Below are 22396 nucleotides of genomic sequence, written 5' to 3' on the forward strand. Positions count from 1 at the left end.
TATATATACATATATATACATATATATATGGATCCTTATCTTAAATGCTGCTCCCTTCCATACAATCAGTTTCTCCTGTACCTATCAATTAAGTAGATGTGATCACAAGTGATCATGATTACATAATTAAATTTCTTAGTTTGAGGATAATTTATGATCTATACTTGGCCATGTTTGAAAATGAAGGTGGATGATGTTAAGTCATCCTGGTGCTGTCACTTGATCCAATCAGAATATAGACATTGGCCACTTTCACATTAAAACTGACACTCACATTTGCTTCCTCTCTGCTACTTTTCATAGTCAGAGAATGCCATGTAGATTCAGTCTCCTTGAATGTTTAAGTCTGTACCTCTCTCTCCCTTTTCCAATCACCATTATCATTGGTTGTTCTTATTGGCATTGTGCCTGTTGTGTACAGTGGCTCTACGAACAAAGCATTGGCCTCACTCACATAACACATTTTGAAGTTTATGTCTTCATACTTTAGTGCGTATCTATTCCTTCAGCCACTGCATTTCTCTGTACATCAATGACTTTGACAACAAATGCTGAGTTTCTTGTCATGTGTCAAAAAACCTCCTATCCTCAGTACCACGCCATCATTGCCTTGGCATTGTAGAGACGCCATCAATCAGGATTGAAATCAGTCTTTAAAATAGAACTTCTTATGCTAAGTCTTCGTCTTTACACGTTTATATGTGCTAATGATATATTTGTATATGTGTAAGGAAGATGGGGACACAAAGCAGAATGAAATGGGATTCTCATACACTTTTGCTTGAGAATATCAATGGTGTGAAACACAATGCTTAGGATGTTCTTAAAGTGAGATAGAGAAGTCAGAGATTGTGTTTCAGAACAGTAACCCATTCCCATCAAGCAGCATGAGGAGTTCTGTATGTTAATGGAAATCACTAGTAGGTACTCCGTATTTGCTGAGTGAACAAAACAATGAGGTTTAGACTTAATCAGTTGGGCATCTTTGTAAACTGACACTGCATTGCATTTGTTCAGGGTTAATTTCAAATATGTATGTCCATGCATGTAAGCTTACTGCACTGATTTCAGCTCTGTTGCCATTCTCAACTATGACGTCTCTAATCCAAACTAAAAGTGGTGCAGAGAGGCCACATACATAATTGACAAAACAAATGTTACTTCTGTATTTAAAGGTTTTGCTAATCAGCAAACAATTCTATGAAAAGGTTAAGAGGAAACTCCCTCCTAAAGAAAGTCTAGTCTTGAAACACATATATTAATAATATCAACTTAAAATCAATGTAGATATCAAGGGTGGTTCTGTGAGGAGTGTAGAACACATTTGATTTAATTCTAAATCATTTGACAGTATATTAAGTTATTTCCACTGAGTTTGGAGTACCAGTGTAGAAATCTTTCCATGAGAAAAATATAGAAAATTCCCAAACATGTTCACTTGCTATTGAGACTCTAATATTGACACTAAATATCAGAGCTTGGAGTAAGGTTATCAAAGTAGTTCCCATTCAAGAAGAAACTGGTATCTTTAGGTTACTTTCAACTTTCTTAAAAATACATAAATAGATAATATTTTAAATCTAATTTAAACATTGTCTCTTGGAAGTTGGCGGGGATCAAATTATCTAGTTCAGTAGCATCATCTATCTTATGATGAAAAATATGTTTTCTTAAATTAAAATAGAGCTATGAAGCTAGTGAGATGGCTCTGCAGGTAAGAGTGTTTGCCAACAAGCCTCCTGATCTGAGTTTAATCTCTGGGTCCCACATGCCAGGAGGAAGGAAATAACACCTACAAGTTGTATTCTTACCTCCCCATGGGTGCTAACAAATACACACATAGACACACACACAGACACACACCACAGAGAGCAATAACAAATTAAATATATATGATAGAAATATAAATGATCACTTTAACTCAATATGCAAACTCTTTCAAAATATATGGCTCATGGATTATCTTGATAATTATCTCAGTGTAAAAAGCTGCATTAGAGGTTCTATGTTTTGAATTTTATAAACTAATTGTTAAATAATCTATCTTAAACCTATCCTTTGCCTTAAGAGGGTGATATATATAGTTAAACAGTTACATGTGTGTAACCTGTACACTGCTTACAGCCTTGAGCCTGAAGGAGCTCTGTACCTAGAGAGCTGTATTACTGTCATTATCCTAGAGTTCTGAATAATCTTGACTCCAACTTTTGTATTTTTCTCTTGTACTGGGTCCCTTGCATTGTGCATTTGGACCATTGCTATGCTTATACTATCCTTCTTAATCCTTCCTATTTCTCTTGCAAGACCAAAGGTTACCAAAGCACATTCATGTGATGCCTCCCACAAAAGCCACTGTCACACAGATGGAATTGAAGTGTTCTACAGGTCCACGGTCCCAGCTTTAGCTTTTCATTCTGAGTCCTGAGCATACCTCAGCTATCAAAGGCTGAAAGAATGGACAAGGGAAGAAATGCATAGTAAGTTCTAAATGAATGTCCGTTGACATATCTAATAGACTGAGTACTGTTTTAATGTGGAAAATGGTGGGCAGAAAACTGGTAGGTAGGGAAAAATTAGACTACTGAAGCTTCAAAGCTGGAAAGAGTAGATGCAACTGAGTTGATAAGAGAGGTGGAGGGAATTGAATTAAATGTAAGTTTAATTCTCATTGGAAGAAGTAATGCTGTGGGGAGTTGAGCACATGCCTGAACGCTGTTATATGTATCCAAACAAGTCCAGGGGTCCATTCTCAAACTCAGTTAAATACATGCTAGCTGTATGTGTAGGATGTAGAGATTTCAGGGAAGGCTCTGTATTAGAAGGGACCAACAGGTAGCTGGAGCTTTGATTATTATTATTATCATCTTTTTTACTATTATCTTTCTTTAAAAGTTTTTTGAACAGGTTTTATGTAGCCAAGGCTGGGCTTGAGTTTCTTTTGTAACTGAGACTGGTCTTGAGCTCCTTATTCTCCGCTCTACCTTAAAGGGGCTAAGATTACAGACACACATTGTCAAGCTTGACTTGGGTTTTCTTGACTTACCACTTTTCATTAAAAAATGTTGAAAAGAAATACAGAAGTTGAATGAAAAGTGATTTTCTTAATTGTTTTCTCTGCCTCTGAATAGAATAAAAGGAATACAGACTTAGGTTCCCAGTCATATTAGTCAAGCTAAGCATGTCTTCTTTAAACCATGAAACTTTCCTACTGTGCTATTACTGTGAGAAATAGATATATAACCTTGATTTATGAAAAATCAGATAGCAAAAGAATACTTTTTTCTCTGGAGTTGTCTCTGTTGCAATTGACTGCTTCTCATATTCCTCTAGAGAATCAGTGCCTTCAAAATGTTTGTCTTCTTCCATGAGGTTTTGTCCCAAGGGTCTATCACACTGTTCTTTAAAAACGTAATCTTTCTACATATCCTTCATGTGTTTAAACACCATGGTATGACCTTGCTTTGTGTATTGCTTTGATAGCACACTTCTCAAAAGAGTAAAGAAAATGGTGTCTGGACATAGATTCAGTTTCTGATTACATTTGTATTCCAACACGGTAATTTCTTTGAGGACACTCATGATTGGTGTTTTTTCTTGTTGTTGTTGGTCTGAAGATCACACACCTGGTACTGTCATAATACTGGTTCAATAAAATCTAAATTTATAAGAACAGAAGATTGATTTGATGCCCCATATAATTACTTATAGAATATTAAAGTTTTAGATAATGATAATGGTAGAAAGGAAATGAGAAGTAGCATTGAGAGTCACAACCAAAAGTATAACCAAATAAATTTTTTGGGAAAGGATAGCCCTTAAGACACAAAGTGAGAAAGAGGCAGAGAACTAGGATCTGGAGCATTCTGATTCTAAACAAGGTATAGTAGGGGTGAAGCTGCCATCCACCTGAATCCAACTCCGTGACCTGTCACAGGATTCATTAGGATACACAAAAGAAAGTCATAAACCTTCAAGGCCACAAAAAGAAGTGGTCATCAGGCTGAGAGAATAGAGACTGTTGGCGTAAGTCAAGCGCAGAGCATGATTTTAGGAACAAGTACTTCCTGCTTATGTGTGCTTCAAGTGTGATCAACACTGGAAACATAAACTGCCTAGTGGATGGTGTTCTGGCAAGGGGGTGGTCTTTACTACTCCTCTATGCATTGTGTTAATTTATAAAACAATGACTTTGCCACTTGTCTTATAACAGCCTTTAGAAAACTCACTGTAGAGTCCTCAGCTTTGCTCTTACTGCTTTGAATGGAAGACTGTTCCTCCTTTAGATTGAATGGAGAGATTGGGACAGGAGACATGGAGAGTAAAGTTATTCTCATAAGTCAACACTAAAACTAATAACATTCCAGCATGCAAATTTCCCCAGATGACAAGAACTTGCAAATTTCCACCATAAAAATAATCATGACAGATGAAGCATAAGATGCAGTTTAGTATAAAATCTAAGACTAGCTGGGAGGGAGAGGTAAATTATTTTCTCTAGTTTTAGAAATGTAATGTGAGCACATAATCAGAAATTAGTGACTAGATTGAACTCACTTCAAGGGAAAGCTTGAGCTCATAGAAACATATTCAGACAGTAGCAACCTGTTTGAAATTGCTATTGGGTGCAATTCCAAAATTAATGCATTTAATCATCTCCTAGGCATAAAGCCAAAGGCTAAAAGAGCAGAACATGAAAATATTGGCCTTGAATTATGTTCTGAACCCTGTTGAGCTTAATTTTACTTACAAAGCAGGATATGTAGTTTGCCACTTAAATTTGCCCCTTAGAGTCCTGGAAAAATAAACCTGGTTTCTTTATTATCGTCTAAATTGTTGAATTCATTTGGAAAGCTCTAATTGTAGGGGGATCATTTTAAATTATTAGTCAAGTGCACACAGCAAATACATATAAGTAAGGCAGACAACAGCAAGAAAAGAAAGCAATTTTCTACCAATTTGACTGCAAGGTACATTGTGCAATTCCGGGAAACTTGCACCTTCAGAAGGCACAAAGAAACTTTTAGCTATAGGGTATGAGGTGTATTTAAAAAGAACACTTTAAAAAGTTTAATTTTACAAAAAGGTGGTATAGCATACATTTCTGATACAAAAGTTGGAGAACAGAAGAAGCAGTCTTGTAACTAAAAAGTAGCACACATGGGGTGACTAAGCTTCTCAGATACACAGTTCTGTCTGAACATCTTCCTGAAACGATGGTGGGTTCACCACTACACATTTTCAACATAACTGAAAGAAAGAACTAAGAGGATGTCACTAACCACTCACCTCAGTATTTACTGTGTGAAATCCTTATGAATATTGCATCTTAAAATGATAATGAGAAAACACTTCAAATTGTTAAAATCAGTTAGTTTAAAATATGAACTCTTGGTATGGACTATAAAAGTGCTTATTTGTATATACTGTGCAAGGATTGTAAGCATGAAATACAACACACATCTCTCTGTAAGCCTGGGCAAGAAGGAAGGGTACTGAGTATAGTCCTGACAATTATTCTTTCTTGGGTTAGTAACATGGCTTGAAGCTTTGTACAATTTAGGAATCTGGAAACTGTCTGAGGAAACTGTCTGGAAACTGTCTACTCAATAACAAGTTAGGAGAAAAGAGAGAATGAACGAGGGAATGAAAAGTAGGGAAAAAAGGAAGAGAAAAGAAAGAGAAGAAAAAATACATAGTAGAATGCACATTTCTCATCTTGAGGAATACTATTGTAAAGGCAATGCATGCTTCAGACATTTGCTTAATTGAGATAAAACATAGCTTCATAGGCTTGCAGAACTTTTTTTGGATGGTGGTCATGGCTTTGTATTAGAAAACACTTAGTTGTTATTTTTTGCACAGTCTGTATGTTGCCATTTTCAGGTTGCATGGAGTAGGGGAATCTCTGACCTTTAACAATTGTGTACCCTCTTATGAATGTAGCTTTCTTGGCTTTTGGAAGCTGGATTTTAAAGTTGTTGGGGAAAAACCATAATGCCTGAGGCTTCTGCTGGCTTTGCATTAGAAAGCTATATCTACATGTATATGTATATGCATATATACAGATATGTATAAATATACACAAAGCTATATACACACATATACATATGTAAATCTTTCAAATACACACACACACACGCACACACACACACACACACACACACACACAGAGCAAGCTTGTCTCTGCCAACCAACCACGCAAATGTCTCAGAAGCTATGCTTCTGAGTTTGGGATGAATTTAGTTTCCTACTTAGCAGCCACTCGTTATCAGAAGTGTTTCCCCGATAGCTTTAGTATGCTTCTAAAGAGAGGTTTCCTACATCACCATCTCAAAGGCAAGAAAAGGTTAGGAAAAAAAAAAAAACGACAAAGATTGTAAAAGTGAGAAGCCCAGTGCTGACATGCCCCATCCGTCCATGCATTTCAGGCCCTTTGTAGGATAATTTATGGTGATCGTGTCTGCAGTCTGGCTATTAGCATACTCACCCCTAACAAGAAGTTCTGCCTCATCTGATACACTGTCTGCTGTGGTCTGTACCCTGCAGCCATATCTCCCAGCATGCATCAGAAGGATGTTCCTGATCATTAAATCTGCAGAGGATGCTTGCTGAAAGAGGGATGAAGTGCCAGTTTAAAATGTTGCAAATCTGCCTAGTTCAAGGTGGTTTAAGGGGAATCTTCACATATTCAAAGGGCCCATTTTTGGCCTTACAATTTATACAACAGTATAGAAATCAAACATGCCCTGTCTTAAGGAGTATACAAATTTATATTTTCCACAATCATTCAAAAAAGACTTTCAACATTGAATATCACATAAAATGATTTAGCAGCAATAGTTATAAGATATTTAAATATACACCAGTAGCTAACAGTTTTAAAAGTATAGAAAAAATCAGTAAAATTTACTGCTTCGATATTGAAAGGCAGACTTATTTTTTTGTGACAGGAACACTGTGTTGAAAGAAATAGGAACTAAGTGGAAAATGAGTTATGAGAAAAGAACTGTTGAAAGGTTATCTCAGGAGCATTTGTTGAATATTTCCTTTTGTAAGTACACTGTGGGTCACAGAATGTGAAGGCACTTAGAGAGATGCTGGTCCCCCAAGGGATGTGTCTTTATGTAACAAAATATTCCTCCCATAAAGACCATCATCAGGGAGCAGGATCAGCCAGAACCTGTGTTAATGTAATCATGAAACATGAAGGATACTCAAAACATTTGACTTCCTTGGGAGTAGAATGATTAGAGCCTGGTTAAATAACTGCAGTTAGGTGATCAATAAGTGCCAGGGGAGACACTTTTGATGTATTGCTTGGGGGAATCAGTGAGGACCCTGTAGCTGATTGACTGGTAAAAATCTTTCTTTACTTAGCACTGCCTTTCCATTACTATGTAAATATTGGTGCCTTTCTGTCATCATATAAAGACCTGGTATTGATTATAACTCCTGTCTCTTTACTCCCACCACCTCCCCCCAATCTCCCCCCTGCTTTTTTTAGCCTGTCCTTTAAGACACAGTATTATCATGTATGGGCTAGCGTGGAACTCACTATGAAACCCAGGCTGGCTTTGAACTTGCAGTGATCCTGATCTTTCTGCCTCAGACTACTAAGTGATGGGATTCTATGTATGTGCTAGCACATCCGGAGATTCAATAGTTTTCTTTACAGGGTAAAACCATAGAAAGACTTCAATATCCCTTTATGTCTGTATGTTGTAAATATTTGAGATAGCATCCTCCAAGAATGCATAAACTGAGCACAGAAAAGAATGTTTAATATACTATGCTAAAAGAAATACCCCTGGATCCAAGAGCTTTTAATGTTGGATGGAATGGGAGCAAATTACTTTTAAAATAAATGTGTTTGTCCTTACAAGACACACCATGCTAATAATTACTTAGAATTTAGTTGTTTGACTTTGTTTTGAAATATATGAATGGCTTTGTTATACCATGAAAAGGAAACCAATGCCTAGCAGTCCTGATTTTTTCCCTCAGTGTTTGTGGTAAGAGTATGATGTTCTGAGTTTTTAAAGCATTCATACATGAATGTTTGTTTCTTTCAATGAGTTGGTTACTTTGTGATTACCTGTGTTTTAGCCATTATTTTTTCTTTCCTCTCTCTGCTAGTTAGTTTTCATTCTGGCTGATCTTACAATTGGAACATCTAAAAGTATTGAAAATTTTTATAATGAGATAATTTGTTGAGATACAGTCTGCTTGCATCATATATGAGAAACAGCTTCAGAGAAAGAATGCTTTGAGAATGGATTAAAATGTCACAAAATTATTTTCAGGGTGAAATGTCTGCCTATCAAATATCATATTGACAACTTCCTTAGGTTACAACCTCACTCATAAACCCTAAAGAGATTCACATTCTATGTGGTTCCTTTTATTGAGGAGAGGGATAAAGAAATGTGTTCCATCTTCTCAGATCACCTAGATAAAATGTTCAGTTCTTACAAATACAAAATGGAAACTTGCAAACATTCTCGGGGCTGGAGAGATGGCTCAGAAGTTAAGACCCCTGTCTGCTCTTCCAGAGGTCCTGAGTTCAATTCCCAGTAACACAAGGTACCTTACAACCATCTGTAATGAGATCTGGTGCCCTCTTCTGGCCCACAGGATACATGCAGGCAGAATCCTGTGTAAATAATAAGTAAATAAGTCTAAAAAAAATTAAAAAACACTCTGACCTTTGATTTTAGTGGAGAAAAAAAAAAGCAAATTAAACATTGAAAGCAGTTGTTTAGATTCTAGGCAAGATCATTTGTGAATGATGATATTTTTGCCTCCAGCAAGTTGGGTCCACCCTGGCCACTGTGCTACAGGTGTCTGAGGGGCTCATTTACCCAGACACTTAGTTCAACAGCCTACAGTCACAGGGTACATTCCTGGGTCATGGTGGAGCACTTATCTAATGAAAAATCAGAGGTAAAGCTGTCTTGTCTTTTTTTTCCCTCCTAGAAATAACTCCACTAGGGGTTGGTGAGATGGTTCAGTGAGTAAGAGCACTGACTGCTCTTCCAAAGGTCCTGAGTTCGGATCCCAGCAACCACATGGTGGCTCACAACCTCCCGTAATGAGATCTGATGCCCTCTTGTGGTGCATCTGAAGACAGCTACAGTATATTACACCGAAGCGAGCGGGGCCATCCTGAGTTCAATTCCAAGTAGCCACATGATAACTCATGGACATCTGTATATCTATAGTGTACTCATACACATAAAATAAATAAATAAATCTTAAAAAAATAACTCCACTTGTAAGGATAGTTGGCATTTCCTCTGCTTTGTTCTGGTGGCTTCTATTATTCGCTATCTAACTATCTATTATCTATCTATCTATTTATCTATCTATCTATCTATCTATCTATCTATCTATCTATCTATCTATCATCTGTTTTGTCTGTCTACTTATCCTCTATTATCTCCTTCTCCTTCTATCATCTATCTATCTATCTATCTATCTATCTATCCACTATTTGTTTATTTTAGTTTTGAGACAAGGTTCTCAGTAGAGCATGCATGCTAGTCTCAAATTTACAGCTCTCCTTTCCTAGCCATCAAACTGCTGGAATGGCAGAGGTGGTGTTTACCTCAGTTTTTAGGTAGCAGTTTAAAAACATAAAACATTAACTTTGCAGTTTTGAAAAGTAAATTTGTAGAGTACACTCCTGTAATTATATAATTCACATTTCATCTTACAGATATTTTCCTCCAAAATATTTATTTTCTTAAATCTGGAAAAAGTTTTCAACCCTTTTACTTTCTTTCAAATTGAATTGAAAGTAAACATTGATGGAAAGATTAAGAGAGTATTTAGTGTACATATAAACATGCAAATAATTCAGGGTCAAGGCAAAAATCATCTCTCCTCTGCTGCCTGTGTGCAGTTCCTTAGGCTCCATTGTTATCTGCTGGCTCAAAAGTCTACAGCCTGTTGCACAGTCCTGGATGCTATGTCTATTTGAGTAGCTGAAATTGGCCCAATTTGGGCTGATCTTTTTCTTTTTGAATTATACCTGCATCGTATTTTTAAAATCCTAAACAGAGGCACTTATAAGCAAAGCAAACGGACTGTGAACACTAAACCTAAATTACTCATTCAGTAGATTTACTGCTCTTTCAAGAGAAGTAATGAGGAGAATTCACACGGGAGCCCATTATCCTTAATCTGAGCCCACAATGTGCTCCTGTGAGAAACTCTACAATTTGTGAAACCTTAATGACGGTTACTTACAGAGATCTTTGTTTTCTTCAATTCGGACTTCGTTTCCTCATTTCATCTCTTAGGAGGCACTCTCTTTTTCTTTGATTCTCACTTTATTTTCTGTTTTCTCTTTTCTTTCTTTAGCTTTTGCCTGCTTTCATTGGTTTTACAAGCAAATGGCGTTACCTGTTTCTTAAAATAAACTTTGCCAGAATCAGTGCTTAATCTGGTGCTCCAACACCAGACAGCCAACAGGCATATGAGCACTATAGCATCATATTGGTGCATGAGGGTCTAGATGAAGCCTCTGTAAGAGAGGCAGCTTGTTCATTGCCTTTGGGATCATGGGCAAGTGCCTGTTCCCTTTTCCTGCTTTCACAATCTCATTAGAGCAGTTGGGACTTCTACTCACAACTTTCAAATAAAATAGGAAAATGGTGGCTATCTTTTTATACAAGTCAAGTCTTTTAAGCTAGCTAGCTAAATAACTACCTAACTACCTAAACTAAGTTACTAATTAATGTGAGAAAGGGACACCCTTCCCTATTTAGCCCATGCTGATATCAAACTACATAAGTTGCTCCGACTGCTCTGAACTCCATTCTCCTGCCTGGGTTCCATCCTCCTTAGATGACAATCATGAGGCTCTACTCTGGAGGCATCGCCCAGTTGTTTGTAAGACTTCACTTTAAGAATCCCAGGCAGTGTCACCTCTGGAAGATTGCTAATTGTTTTCCTAAGAGACCAGAACTCATTGGATTTGCATTTAGTGTCTTGGTCTTGTGTTCTGTTGAAGTCCATTCTTTCCCTTAACACTTTCTACATCCTGCAGCTGAATGTTGTGGTCCAGGTACGTCTCGCACTTACGTGCACGCTTGGGAACTCTTCCCACTCTGCCTATTTCCAGCCTTTGGTGTGGTACAGATGTTTGCTTGCTTCTTTTTTCCACTGAACAGTTCAAATCCAGTCTTTGCTAAGCTTCCTGCAGTTTCCCTTAGTTCCTGCATCTGAACTTACCACTTGCTCTCTCTAGAAGTTTCCCTCACTGACAACTATGAGCTTTTTGAGAGCTAAGCAAGGGCAGAGTGACACAGAATGTCACAGAGCCAGTAAGCACATTAAAGAACAGAAGCACCTAGGGTTTGCTTGCTTCCTTTTTTGTGGCAGACAATAACTCTCCTCATCCTCACCATTTTTCCTAGAAGAAATTAGGCAAGAACATCGGAAAAGACTCCAGAGGAAGGGAGGTGGGGTAAAATATGGGAAGCAGATACTAGTTTAGGAGTGGTGATGCATGTGTTCAAGCTCTTCTTCCCACTTACTAGACAAAATGGGAAGAGGGCTCATGGTTCAAGGCCTTGCTTAGTGATTATTGTGAAAATGGCCATAAAGCTCACATCTTTGTCTGGAATTTGGTTAGAGTTTGATAAACACTATTGTCAAAGATAACCTACCTTTAATTTCAGCTAAGAGAGTCTTTTCTCAATATTCACTCCCTCACCAGTGTTTTCAAATGCTATAGAAAGTTTTTCTTTTTTAATAAGGTCTTAACTTTAGATATAGGTATTCTCTCTCATTCTTTCTCTCTCTCTCTCTCTCTCTCTCTCTCTGTGTGTGTGTGTGTGTGTGTGTGTGTGTGAGAGAGAGAGAGAGAGAGAGAAAGAGAGAGAGAGAGAGAGGGAGAGAATGAGAGAGAGAGCACACAGTGGGACTATCAAGTGAAGCACTGTGCATACGTGAAATGATTGGGTGACACCTCAAAAGAATAAAAAAAAAACATTTTAAGAGTAGGTTAGAGCAGGAATCTGTACACACAGTAACATAGCAACCACTCAGAAGAGGTCAGAAGAAAGTCATTAAACACTGAGATTATTTAGTCTCAGTGGTCTCAGTGCCAGGCTCACTGACTGTTGTGGACAGCAGTCTCTTCTTGTGGTTTAAGGAGCATTTCCCTTTCTTGAAGGTTTAGTCTGGCAAGTTCAGCCCCAACTCCCAATACCTATAAAACATTGTATTTGTAAAGCAAAAGAGATGATATAAATTTTATAAGGTATAATTTAATAAAACTCTTACCTCATGTATATTCTGGGAATTATCTCCTATGCATGAATTATTAGATATTATTAATGTCTAAGACATGAAAAATTAAGTCTTAGACATTAACCTGTTTTCCTAGTAGTAATGTTTGTTTCTCTGAGTAATAATTTATTTAAAGTATGCTATCATTATATAGAAATTATACATATATTATCTTTACAATAATTTTTCCTTAAATCCCTATAGAATAAGATCTAGATTAATATTGATATAGGTCTTAACATCATTTAAAAGTAATTTATACTAATAAATTTCTATTTTATACTGATAATAATTTATAGTGATTAAAATTAATGTAGACATTAATTAATGCTTAAATGAACATATACATTTTCTGAAATAGAAATAGTAATTACTAATAATGAGAAAAGTTAGGCAAAGTGCTCTTTAAAAAACATTTCTATCTATCAGAATGAAATATTAAATTAGAAGAGCACACTTAAGATTCAAACTTGTTCTTGGTACTTTACTTCCAACACAATATTTCATGAAGATTTTTATGCACTAGAGAAACAATCTCAGGTGGTGAGATAGATTAAAGAAGAAAAACAAATTGTGAATCATTGGTTGACTTGAAGCTCTCAACATCCACTCATATAGGTACCAAGTCAGGAATTGATGGTGTCTATTTATTACCCTGGTGAATGAAGAGTAGAGTTTCTAAATGTATTCAAAGCAGGCAAACAGTAGATAAGATTCAATTTTAGGGTGATTAGTTTTAAAGTAAAGAAAAAATCATATTTAGTACTTAGATGACAAGTGTCTGTATATAGAGAACTGTGAATAACTGACAAAATGCACTTGCACTCCTTCTCTCCTGTGTCTCAAGGGACTCAGTGTATGCAGAGTTGTAGTGTATTATACTCACTCTTTAAAGACATCTTCTTTTCCCTGTGGTGAGGCATGTGAGTACTTCTATCTAGAGAGAGGTGAAGGCCATACAAAGGACTTCTTTCTAATGTGTACAGTGCCATATGCTTGTAATTGAGCTCTTCTGGAATATTTTCCTCATCTTCTTCTCCCTCTGTCTGGTGACGAAAGGTCAACTTCACATGATTTCTAGGAGTATTTGTCTCATTCTCCTTTCATTGTTTCTATAGAATGCTATTAACCAGTTCCCCATGTATTCATTTCTGCTATGTTAAACTTGGAATATGGTGATAGAGACTGCACTGAAGAAATGTCCCTTCTAATCTACCTTCAAGAGAAGTCATACAGGAAGGAAACATGGATGAGGTTTGAAGAACTGTGGAAGGAACCAGACCTCTTTCTCAAGCTATCACACTCAGGCTGTGTCCAGAGAAAGAAAATTTCTTTCTGCATATTTCATAGAATTTAGCAATAATTATTTGGATACTGATTCCTATGGTTTTATGTTTTTTCAACAAGGTCGTATTGTGTAGCTGGCTTCAGACTTGCAAACTTCCTACTTTAGTGTCCAGAATATTGGGATTACAGGCACGTGCTACCATACCCAGCATTTTAAATAACCAAGATGTTAGCAGTCATGACAGGCCACAAAAAATTTTGATCCTACTGAATTCTTCCATTGTATATTAATGGCATAATCATGCTATCTTTCCAAGGTCTATGTATCAAAAGTTATGTGTGTGAAGTTACTTAAATATGATAGTCAGATTAAGACTGATTTATTCATGAATGAGCTTGTGATTTTCAAGCAACTAGTGATTGCCTGGCCTTCAGAATAATACCTTACACAAGCTTCTCATTTCCCCTTGTGACCGCTTGTCCCATGTGCAGACGGAGGGAACTATACATTCATTTTGCCAGGTAGTTCTTAGCATGACTTCTTGTCTAGGGAGGAAGCAGCACAATTTTGACCCCAGGAGTTTCTTCCTTCTCCTTTGTCCCCACACACATAGGTAAGCTGTGATCTAGCTACAGGCTCTCCATGTCACAGTGCTTCAGTAGGAAGAGATGGTACAAAAGATAAGGTGCTTATAACCCAAGATGTGTGTGTACTCTGTCACATAAAAGATATCACACATCTTGAGGAACTTAAATGCAATGTGAACAGACAACCCACTATAACGTAATGAGTTAAGACACATAGTAGTACGCAAACCACACAAGGATGAGGGATTTTGGTCTGACTAAAGAAATTAGAACCAACATCCCCAAAATAACTTCTTACAGCAGAGAGTAAATTGGAGGTCAGAGTACAGGAGATTTTGCTAAGTGGATGGTCAATGTACAGGTAGAAGAGCTCTGGTTACCTGACTCTCAGGCTGTCATTTTGAAGTGTAGTTACGCCTTCTATAGAATAATGCCTTGTTCTGATGAAATCTATAGATAGTTTGTTACACTGGTTAAAGCAAGACTTGGTAAGTGTATCACAATAAATTGACATTTTGAATAATAGTGACCATGAAACTCTTAGTAGAAAGCAGTTCTTTTAGCAAAATACCATTGTTCTGCAAGCTCTTTTATAATAGTGTTTTTTAATCAACCACATCTAAACATAGAATGTGCCATCTCTCTTTGAAACACCAGGTTACCATTCTAACATCATGATAACTACCCACTTCATTTCCTTGTGTACTTATTACCATCTCCTGTGACCATGAGATGTCATTGAGAAAATCCTTTACAATGACCTGCAACTAACATATTCTCATATAGCCATATGAAATATATTATAAATAATTTTTCAGATTTCAATCATTAAGATAATTGTATAATGTAGAATGATCTATATTTGACTGGCATTTTCATGTTTCTCTTCTCTCAAGCATTGTCATATGTCTAATCTATCAAGAAGAACACTACTAGCTTATTATATAATAATATACTGTATTCCAAGATTAAATATTAAATTACATTTACTCTGTACTCTTTACATTGCCCAATGGTGTCTACATTAGATTCATTCTCTGGATATGTGGGTGAATACACAGGCCCCTGGCTGCAGGGTCTCCCTTTAAAGTACCAGAGCTTAAATAAGCAGGTTACAGTAGTCCTGTCTCATTCACTAGGGCCTGTATTGATCTGGTATTGTACTCAGGACTCAGCAACATGCAACACATTCTTGCATTTCTCTTATCTTTTTTTTCTGCTGCTAGAAATTGAACTTTGGTGTGTCTGGTAGTAGTTGGTGTGGTGTGTATACATGCCCATATTCCCATGTGCTTAATCCCAGCACCTGTTTTACTGACATTTGTAGAGGACTTTAAGAATTAGCCTGTAAAGAGTCCTGCTTGCCTCTTTTCTGTTTGATATTCATAGGCATAAACAATCCTTTTATGCCTTTTACTTCAGCATCAAAGGAAAGGGAAGCTAATGCTTTATCCTGTGGCATGAAAGGGCACATGTCTGCTTCCAGTTTGCTCCTTCTCTCATGCACTAATGATCAGTTAACAAATGATTTTGCCCACTGTTCCTTCCAGAACACCATAAGTATATCTGGCCTTTATGGTCCATGACTTCTGTAGAGACTTTTCCCAATTATTAGAACTTGGCTTCCATGAGTTAAATTCAGTACCCCCAATTCTCATTTCTGCCTTGTTCACAATTACTCCTTCCTGTTAGTACCCATTACCCTTTATAATAAGTAGATAAAGCATCACAGTGTAGAATGTTCAGGATGTGTCTCCAAAGTTGGTGGTGGAGAGAACTCTGTTATGACTGGTTGGATGTAGTACTCTGTTCATTAAGCCTGTTTCTCACTGCACGGGCTACTCTGCTTCCTGGACTCATGATTCTTATTCACTCTCATATCTTTTGCTACTTATTTTATTCAAAAGTAGAAACTCATTTTTACCCTTATTCTGGATTGATCATTCACATTTTTGACAAACAGAATGGAGTAGAATCGGTATATTGAAGTGATCTCATAAGATTTACAGTCTCATTCATTCGGAACATTCATTTGTGAGAATTTAAAAAGGTAGTTGTATTATGAAGCTTATGTCAGCTGCATAGGGAATGTCATAGGAAAAGGGAGACTTCCAGAAGTTTGCAATTGTTGTACCAGTTTGAATTAAACTTGGAGGCTTTTGGGAAAAGAAATAACTTGGAACCCTGGTGGAAACATCCAAGTTTCAGAGCTAAGGATACTGGCACATGCTGTGTGAGGAGCCCCACAGGCTGCTGGGAAGTGAGCATAGTTACTTATTGTAACTATGGCCTAACCATGCTGGACTTGTGTTCTGACCTTGGAGCTGGACTAAAATGGTAGGAAGGACAATGCCAGTACTCTCAGTGAGCATGGAAGGGTCTCCAGATGTTGGATAAGGATTGAGGGTCAGTGAGGAAATTGTTAGAGAAGGTTGATGTGAAGGTCACTATTTTATTGTTGACAATTTTGTGAACAATGTCACCTGAAATAACAATGACTATGCTTCACTCATGTAGATGGACTGAATCTGTTCAAATGGTATGTCAGAGGAAGAAGGGTGCTACTGTAGATGCTTAGTTTGTCTGTGAGTGTAGAGAAATGAGCCAACAGGGGGCTGTTCATTTTACAAAGACAATATAGCAAAACTGTAAAGGAGATGATCCTAGCAATTGAAAAAGAAAACCAATTCCCACCCCTAGTCTCCAAGAGACAGAAGATGAAGAAAAAATGGAAACACATCATCATACATAATTTCAGAATTTTCCCAAGTAACTAAAGTCGAGAGGCAGAGAAGTCAAGTGTTTGTCCACACATTCTGTCCACTTCAGAATTTCAAGGTAATGGAGGGAGGGAAATAAGTGAGAAGAAATTACATGGAGAAGAGAGTTGGGGAATGGCAGAAACCTTTGCTGTGGTACTGTGGAAGATGCATAAGGGCTCATTTGGAATTTTGGGTTATATCACCTGAAGATACTCCTAACTATAATTTGGTCTTCTAAGTATCAATAATATCTGTATTTCCTTTTTATGAGCAGCGTAGTACTCATTGTATATGTTCATCATATGCATGAAAGAATGGAATAGAAATAAAGAATACTATATTGGCAGATATTTTTTAAAAAGGAACAAAGAGAGTGAAGATATTTTTATACTCAGAATTTTTCAAAACATAGTAACTCTAAGGGAATATGTAACTTACACATGTCTTCAGAGTATATTCCAGTTAACTATCTGGCTCTTTCAAATTGTTTTCCAAAATCATGTTTTATGAGACATTCATATCTTTTAAAGGAAGCACTGCTAATTATTTTAATGAGCACAGAGCTTAATAAGTAGTATCATATCATTTCTATGCTCTGACATTAAATACTGAGAGTGCTTTGGCTAATCTTACTTAGAAAGCAACTCACACACAGAAACAAGCCTCTGAATTAAACACATCTCATTACAAAGGAAGGGAATCTGGGTTACTGAATTCCTGTCTTGTTTTACACAATTGGGAAGAGTCTCATCAACCTTAAACATATTCAGCATAGAGGAAATTGAAACACATCAATGTTGGAAAAGACTTTTTTAACTCTTGTGTACACTCTGAGCTAGCACAGCCACCAGCCAATGAAGACTGGAGTGGAAGACATTTGGTGAACAGAAAGGTGAAGTAAGAGGACCATGTCAATCAACTCAATGATAAGGCACACAGGATCAAGCATGATTCTGGAGACACATGGGCAAGAATTATATGGTGTGTGAACTGTGGAAACAGCATTTGCAAGAGCTGTATGTGAACCGTGGAGATGACATTTGCCATCATTGGCTGTCTCCCATACTTGGGGGTTTTATACAAAATGTCTTTGCCCCTTGCAGTATCCTGAAGGATTTTTCTATTTCCTTCTACTGTTTTCTTAGCTCTTAGGCTTAATATCTTCAGTCCACTTGATTGGCTGTCTTCCAGCTTGCTTTCTTTCAGCTTGTCCTCCTTTGCTGTAATTACATAGTACATTAGTACATGCTGCATCCAACTTCATGCCATTCTGATAGCTACAACATTTAGTATATTTTGAAATTATGTAGGGTAAGAGTTCTGCTTCAATTCTGAGCTTTCTGTTTGATTTGCTTTTGATGACTTTGGCTATTCACATTTTGGCTATTGTCTGGTGATTCAATACAGAATTTTTGGTTGTATTTTCCAGTTGTGTGAAGATATTCAAAGACATTCTAACAAAAATCACATTGATTCTATAGAACACCTATGTATCTTGGCTATATTGATTTTTCTAATCTCTGAACTCAAGATATATTTCCATTCTTTTTTTGTAATGGTTTCTCTTCAACATCTTTCTTTAATGTTTTGTAATTTTCATTGTAGAGAGATTTCACTTTTTTGTTAAGCTTATTTATATCTTACCACTTTATAGCTATTGAAAGTGGAATTGTTTCCTTGACTTCTATTTCTGACAATTCACCATTGGAGAACAGCAGTGTAGCTTGTTTATTGTTTTGCACCTGTGAGATCCTTCATCAATGAATGGGGACAGTTTGTCTTCATTCTAATTTTCATGCCATGACTTTGCTCTTTTTGTCAGGACTAACAGTGTCATGTTGAATATACGTAGTAAAAAGGAGACATTTCCGCTGTGTGTGTGTGTGTGTGTGTGTGTGTGTGTGTGTGTGTGTGTGTATGCCAAAGGTTTTGTATGGGCTAAGGATATATCTTACTGTGTTACAACCTTAATCCTGTTTACACACACACAGAGAGATGGATACCCCTCTATGCATTACCTGTAAAAAAAAAAAGGGATGTTGAATTTTATCAAATGCATTTTATATGTATTGAGGATCATGTGAATCTGTCATGTTCACTGTTTTGCATATGTAGAAATGCTCTTTTTTTTACTGTCTTATGTTTGCTTTTATTCCAGTCCTTTAAGTCTGCATATGAATTTTTGAATTCAAATTGTGTTCAAGTTGACAGTGCCTTGTAGCATGTATGGGAACTTCCCTGACATAGGTTGTGAAAAGAAACATTTAACCATGGACGGAAAATATTAGAACACATTAACTTAAGTTCAACCTATAGGTTACCCATACCAAAAGAAAATTTTATTGGATATTATCTTTATTTATATTTCAAATGCTATCCCCTATCCCAGTCCCCCACCCCCAGAAACTCCCTAACCCATACCCCTTCCTTGCTTCTATGAGGGTGTTCCCCAGCTACCCACCCACTCCCACCTCCCCACCCTTGAATTCCCCTAAACCGGGGCATCAAGCTTTCACAGGACCAAGGGCCTCTCCACCCATTGATGCCCAACAAGTCCATACTGTGCTACATATGCAGATAGAGCCATAGGTTCCTCCACGTGTACTCCTTGGCTGGTTGTTTAGTCCCTAGGAGCTCTGGGGGGGGGTCTGGTTGATTGATATTATTGTTCTTCCTATGGAGTTGCAAACCCCTTCAGCTCCTTCAGTCCTTTCTCTAACTCCTCCACTACGGACTCCATTGGGGTCCTGTGCTCAGTCCAATGGTTGGCTGCCAGCATCTGCCTCTGTATTTGTCAGGCTCTGGTAGAGCCTTTCAGGAGACAGCCATATCAGGCTTCCTCAGCAAGCACTTCCCAGCATCCACAATAGCATTCAGGTTTTGTGGCTGTATATGGGATTGGTCCCCAGGTGAGGCAGTCTGTGGATGACCTTTTCTTCAGTCCTGTTCCACTCTTTGTCTCCATTTTCCTCCTGTGAGTATTTTGTTTGCCCTTCTAAGAAAGACCAAAGAACCCACATTTTGGTCTTCCTTCTTCTTAGGCTTCACATGGTGTGCAAATTGAATCTTGGGTATTCTGAACTTTTGGTTGAGTATATACTACATGTATTCTTTTGTGACTGACTTACTCACTCAGGATATTTTCAAGTTTCATTAATTTGCCTGCAAATTTCATAAAGTCATTGTTTTTAATAGCTGAGTAGTATTCCATTGTGTAAATGTACCACATTTTTTATACATTCCTCTGTTGAGGGACATCTGGGTTGTTTCTAGCTTCTGGATATTATATATAAGACTACTATAAACATAGTAGAACATGCGTCCTTATTACATGTTGGAGCATCTGGGTATATGCCCAGGAGTGGTATAGCTGGGTACTCAGGTAATACTATGCCCAACCGCCAGGCTGATTTCCAGAGGGGTTGAACCAGCTTGGAATCCCACCAACAATGGAGGAGTGTTCCTCTTTATTCACAACCTCGCCAGCATCTGCTGTTACCAGAACTTTGATCTTAGTCATTCTGACTGGTGTGAGGTGAAAACTCAGGGTTTTTTTGTTTTTGTTTTTTCTTTTCTTTGCTTTGTTTTGATTTGTTTCCCTGATGACTAAGGATGTTGAACATTTCTTTAGGTGCTTCTCGACCATTCAAGTTTCCTCAATTGAGAATTCTTTGTTTAACTCTGTTGCCCATTTTTTAATAGGGCTATTTGATTCGCTGGAGTCTAACTTCTTGAGTTCTTTGTATATATTGGATATTAGCCCTCTATCAGATTTGAGATGGGTAAAGATCTTTTCCCAATCTATTGGTTGCTATTTTGTCCTATTGACAATGTCCTGTTTTTATCTCCTTGTACAAAGCTCAAGTGTAAGTGGTTCAAGGACCACCACATAAAACCAGATACACTGAAAGTAATAGAGGAGAAATTGGGGAAGAGCCTCGAGCACATGGGCACAGGGGAAAGTTTCCTGAACAGAACACCAATGGCTTATGCTCTGAGATCAAGAATCAACAAATGGGACCTCATAAAACTGCAAAGCTTCTATAAGGCAAAGGACACTGTCATTAGGACAAAACACCAACCAACAGATTGTAGACATACTCTTATTTCCCTGGGTATGCATCCCTCTTCTGCACATCCATCACACTAATCTTTCTAATGTACTGTCAGAATTAGTTTGCAGGTATTCTTTTGGCATATGTATGTATGTATATGCATATGTATATATTGCATATGTATATATTACATACACATCCATATATACACATATGTTAGGGTGTTCAGCAGTGTGAAGTATATATGCATATATGTGCATGCATGTAGTAGCCTAGGTTAATGATATCAGGTGTCTTCCTCTGTCATTCTCTGCCTTGTACATTAAGACATCACTTCTCACCAAACCCCACACTTGCATGGAAAATACCGTCTTTACCACCATAGCAATGGGACTACATGGATTCTGTAGATACACATTCTTGTCCTCAGGCTTCAATGGCAAGTTCTTTTCCTCCTCAACCATATCCCAGCACTCATTTGCTAATATTTTGTTGAGGATCCTTCATATTCAAAAGCACCAGGAATGTTTGGCTATGGTTTTCTTCCTTGGTTGCATCCTCATCTGGATTTTGTATCAGAGCACCAATAACTACAAAGAATGCATTTGTAAGAATAGCTTCCTTATCAATTTGTAATGTTGCTAGCTCTTTGAGTATTTAGTCAAATTCCGTAATGAGATCCTGTGGTCTTGCTATCGTCTTTGATGGAATACTTAATTACCAATTCTCTTTCTTTACTTTCATGGTCTGGTTTTCCATTTCTTCATGATTCAAGACTGACAGGTATGTTCCCTTCATTTATCTATGCAGTCAGGCTGTTAATCGGGTTGTATGTTCTGTCTGCCTATTCAGTAAGGTTGTTTGTATGGATCTCTAGGGACCCTTTATGCTCCTGATGTGTTAGCTGGAATGTCAACTTTTTCATCTCTAATTTTATTTACTGACTCTACTCTCCTTAATCTAGCACATTGTGTCCATTATACCTCTACCTTTGGCTGCCTTTGGCTTGTTAGTTTTTTGCATCTTTTGTCTTTATTTCATTTCTGGTGATTATCTTTTAAATTTAGAGTATCATATTTTAAATTTTGGTTGAAGTTAGTTTTGCTGAAAATCCTCTTGGCATTGGAGAATTAGTTATTACAGTTTATTGGGACTGAATGGTTATTCATGGCTATCTTTCTCAAAATTTTGATCAGAATAGTATTTCCTTCTTTAAAAATATTATGTATTTTTTTATATGTATGAATGTTTTCCTGCATGTATACATGTGTACTATGTCAGAAGAAGTTGTTGGCTCCCCTGGACTTGAGTTGCAAATGGTTGTGAGCTACAACGTAAGTGCAGGGAATTGAACTGAGGTTCTCTGAAAAAACAGCCAGTCCTTTTTTTTTTTTTTTTTTTTTT

General features: G+C 37.2%; 1 protein-coding gene across 5 annotated transcripts in view; it reads right to left on the bottom strand.

Annotated features, from left to right (window-relative positions):
• Cntn5 (contactin 5) overlaps window positions 1-22396 on the bottom strand; it is a 1204186-nt gene that overhangs the window by 87283 nt on the left and 1094507 nt on the right. For all 5 annotated transcript variants that reach the window (XM_031346014.1, XM_031346011.1, XM_031346010.1 and 2 more), the window contains one exon: window positions 6488-6608. In XM_031346014.1, coding sequence (XP_031201874.1) covers window positions 6488-6608 — 121 coding nt within the window. The remainder of the gene's footprint in view (window positions 1-6487; window positions 6609-22396) is intronic.

This window comes from Mastomys coucha, unplaced genomic scaffold, assembly GCF_008632895.1.
Source record: "Mastomys coucha isolate ucsf_1 unplaced genomic scaffold, UCSF_Mcou_1 pScaffold23, whole genome shotgun sequence".
Taxonomy (NCBI): domain Eukaryota; kingdom Metazoa; phylum Chordata; class Mammalia; order Rodentia; family Muridae; genus Mastomys; species Mastomys coucha.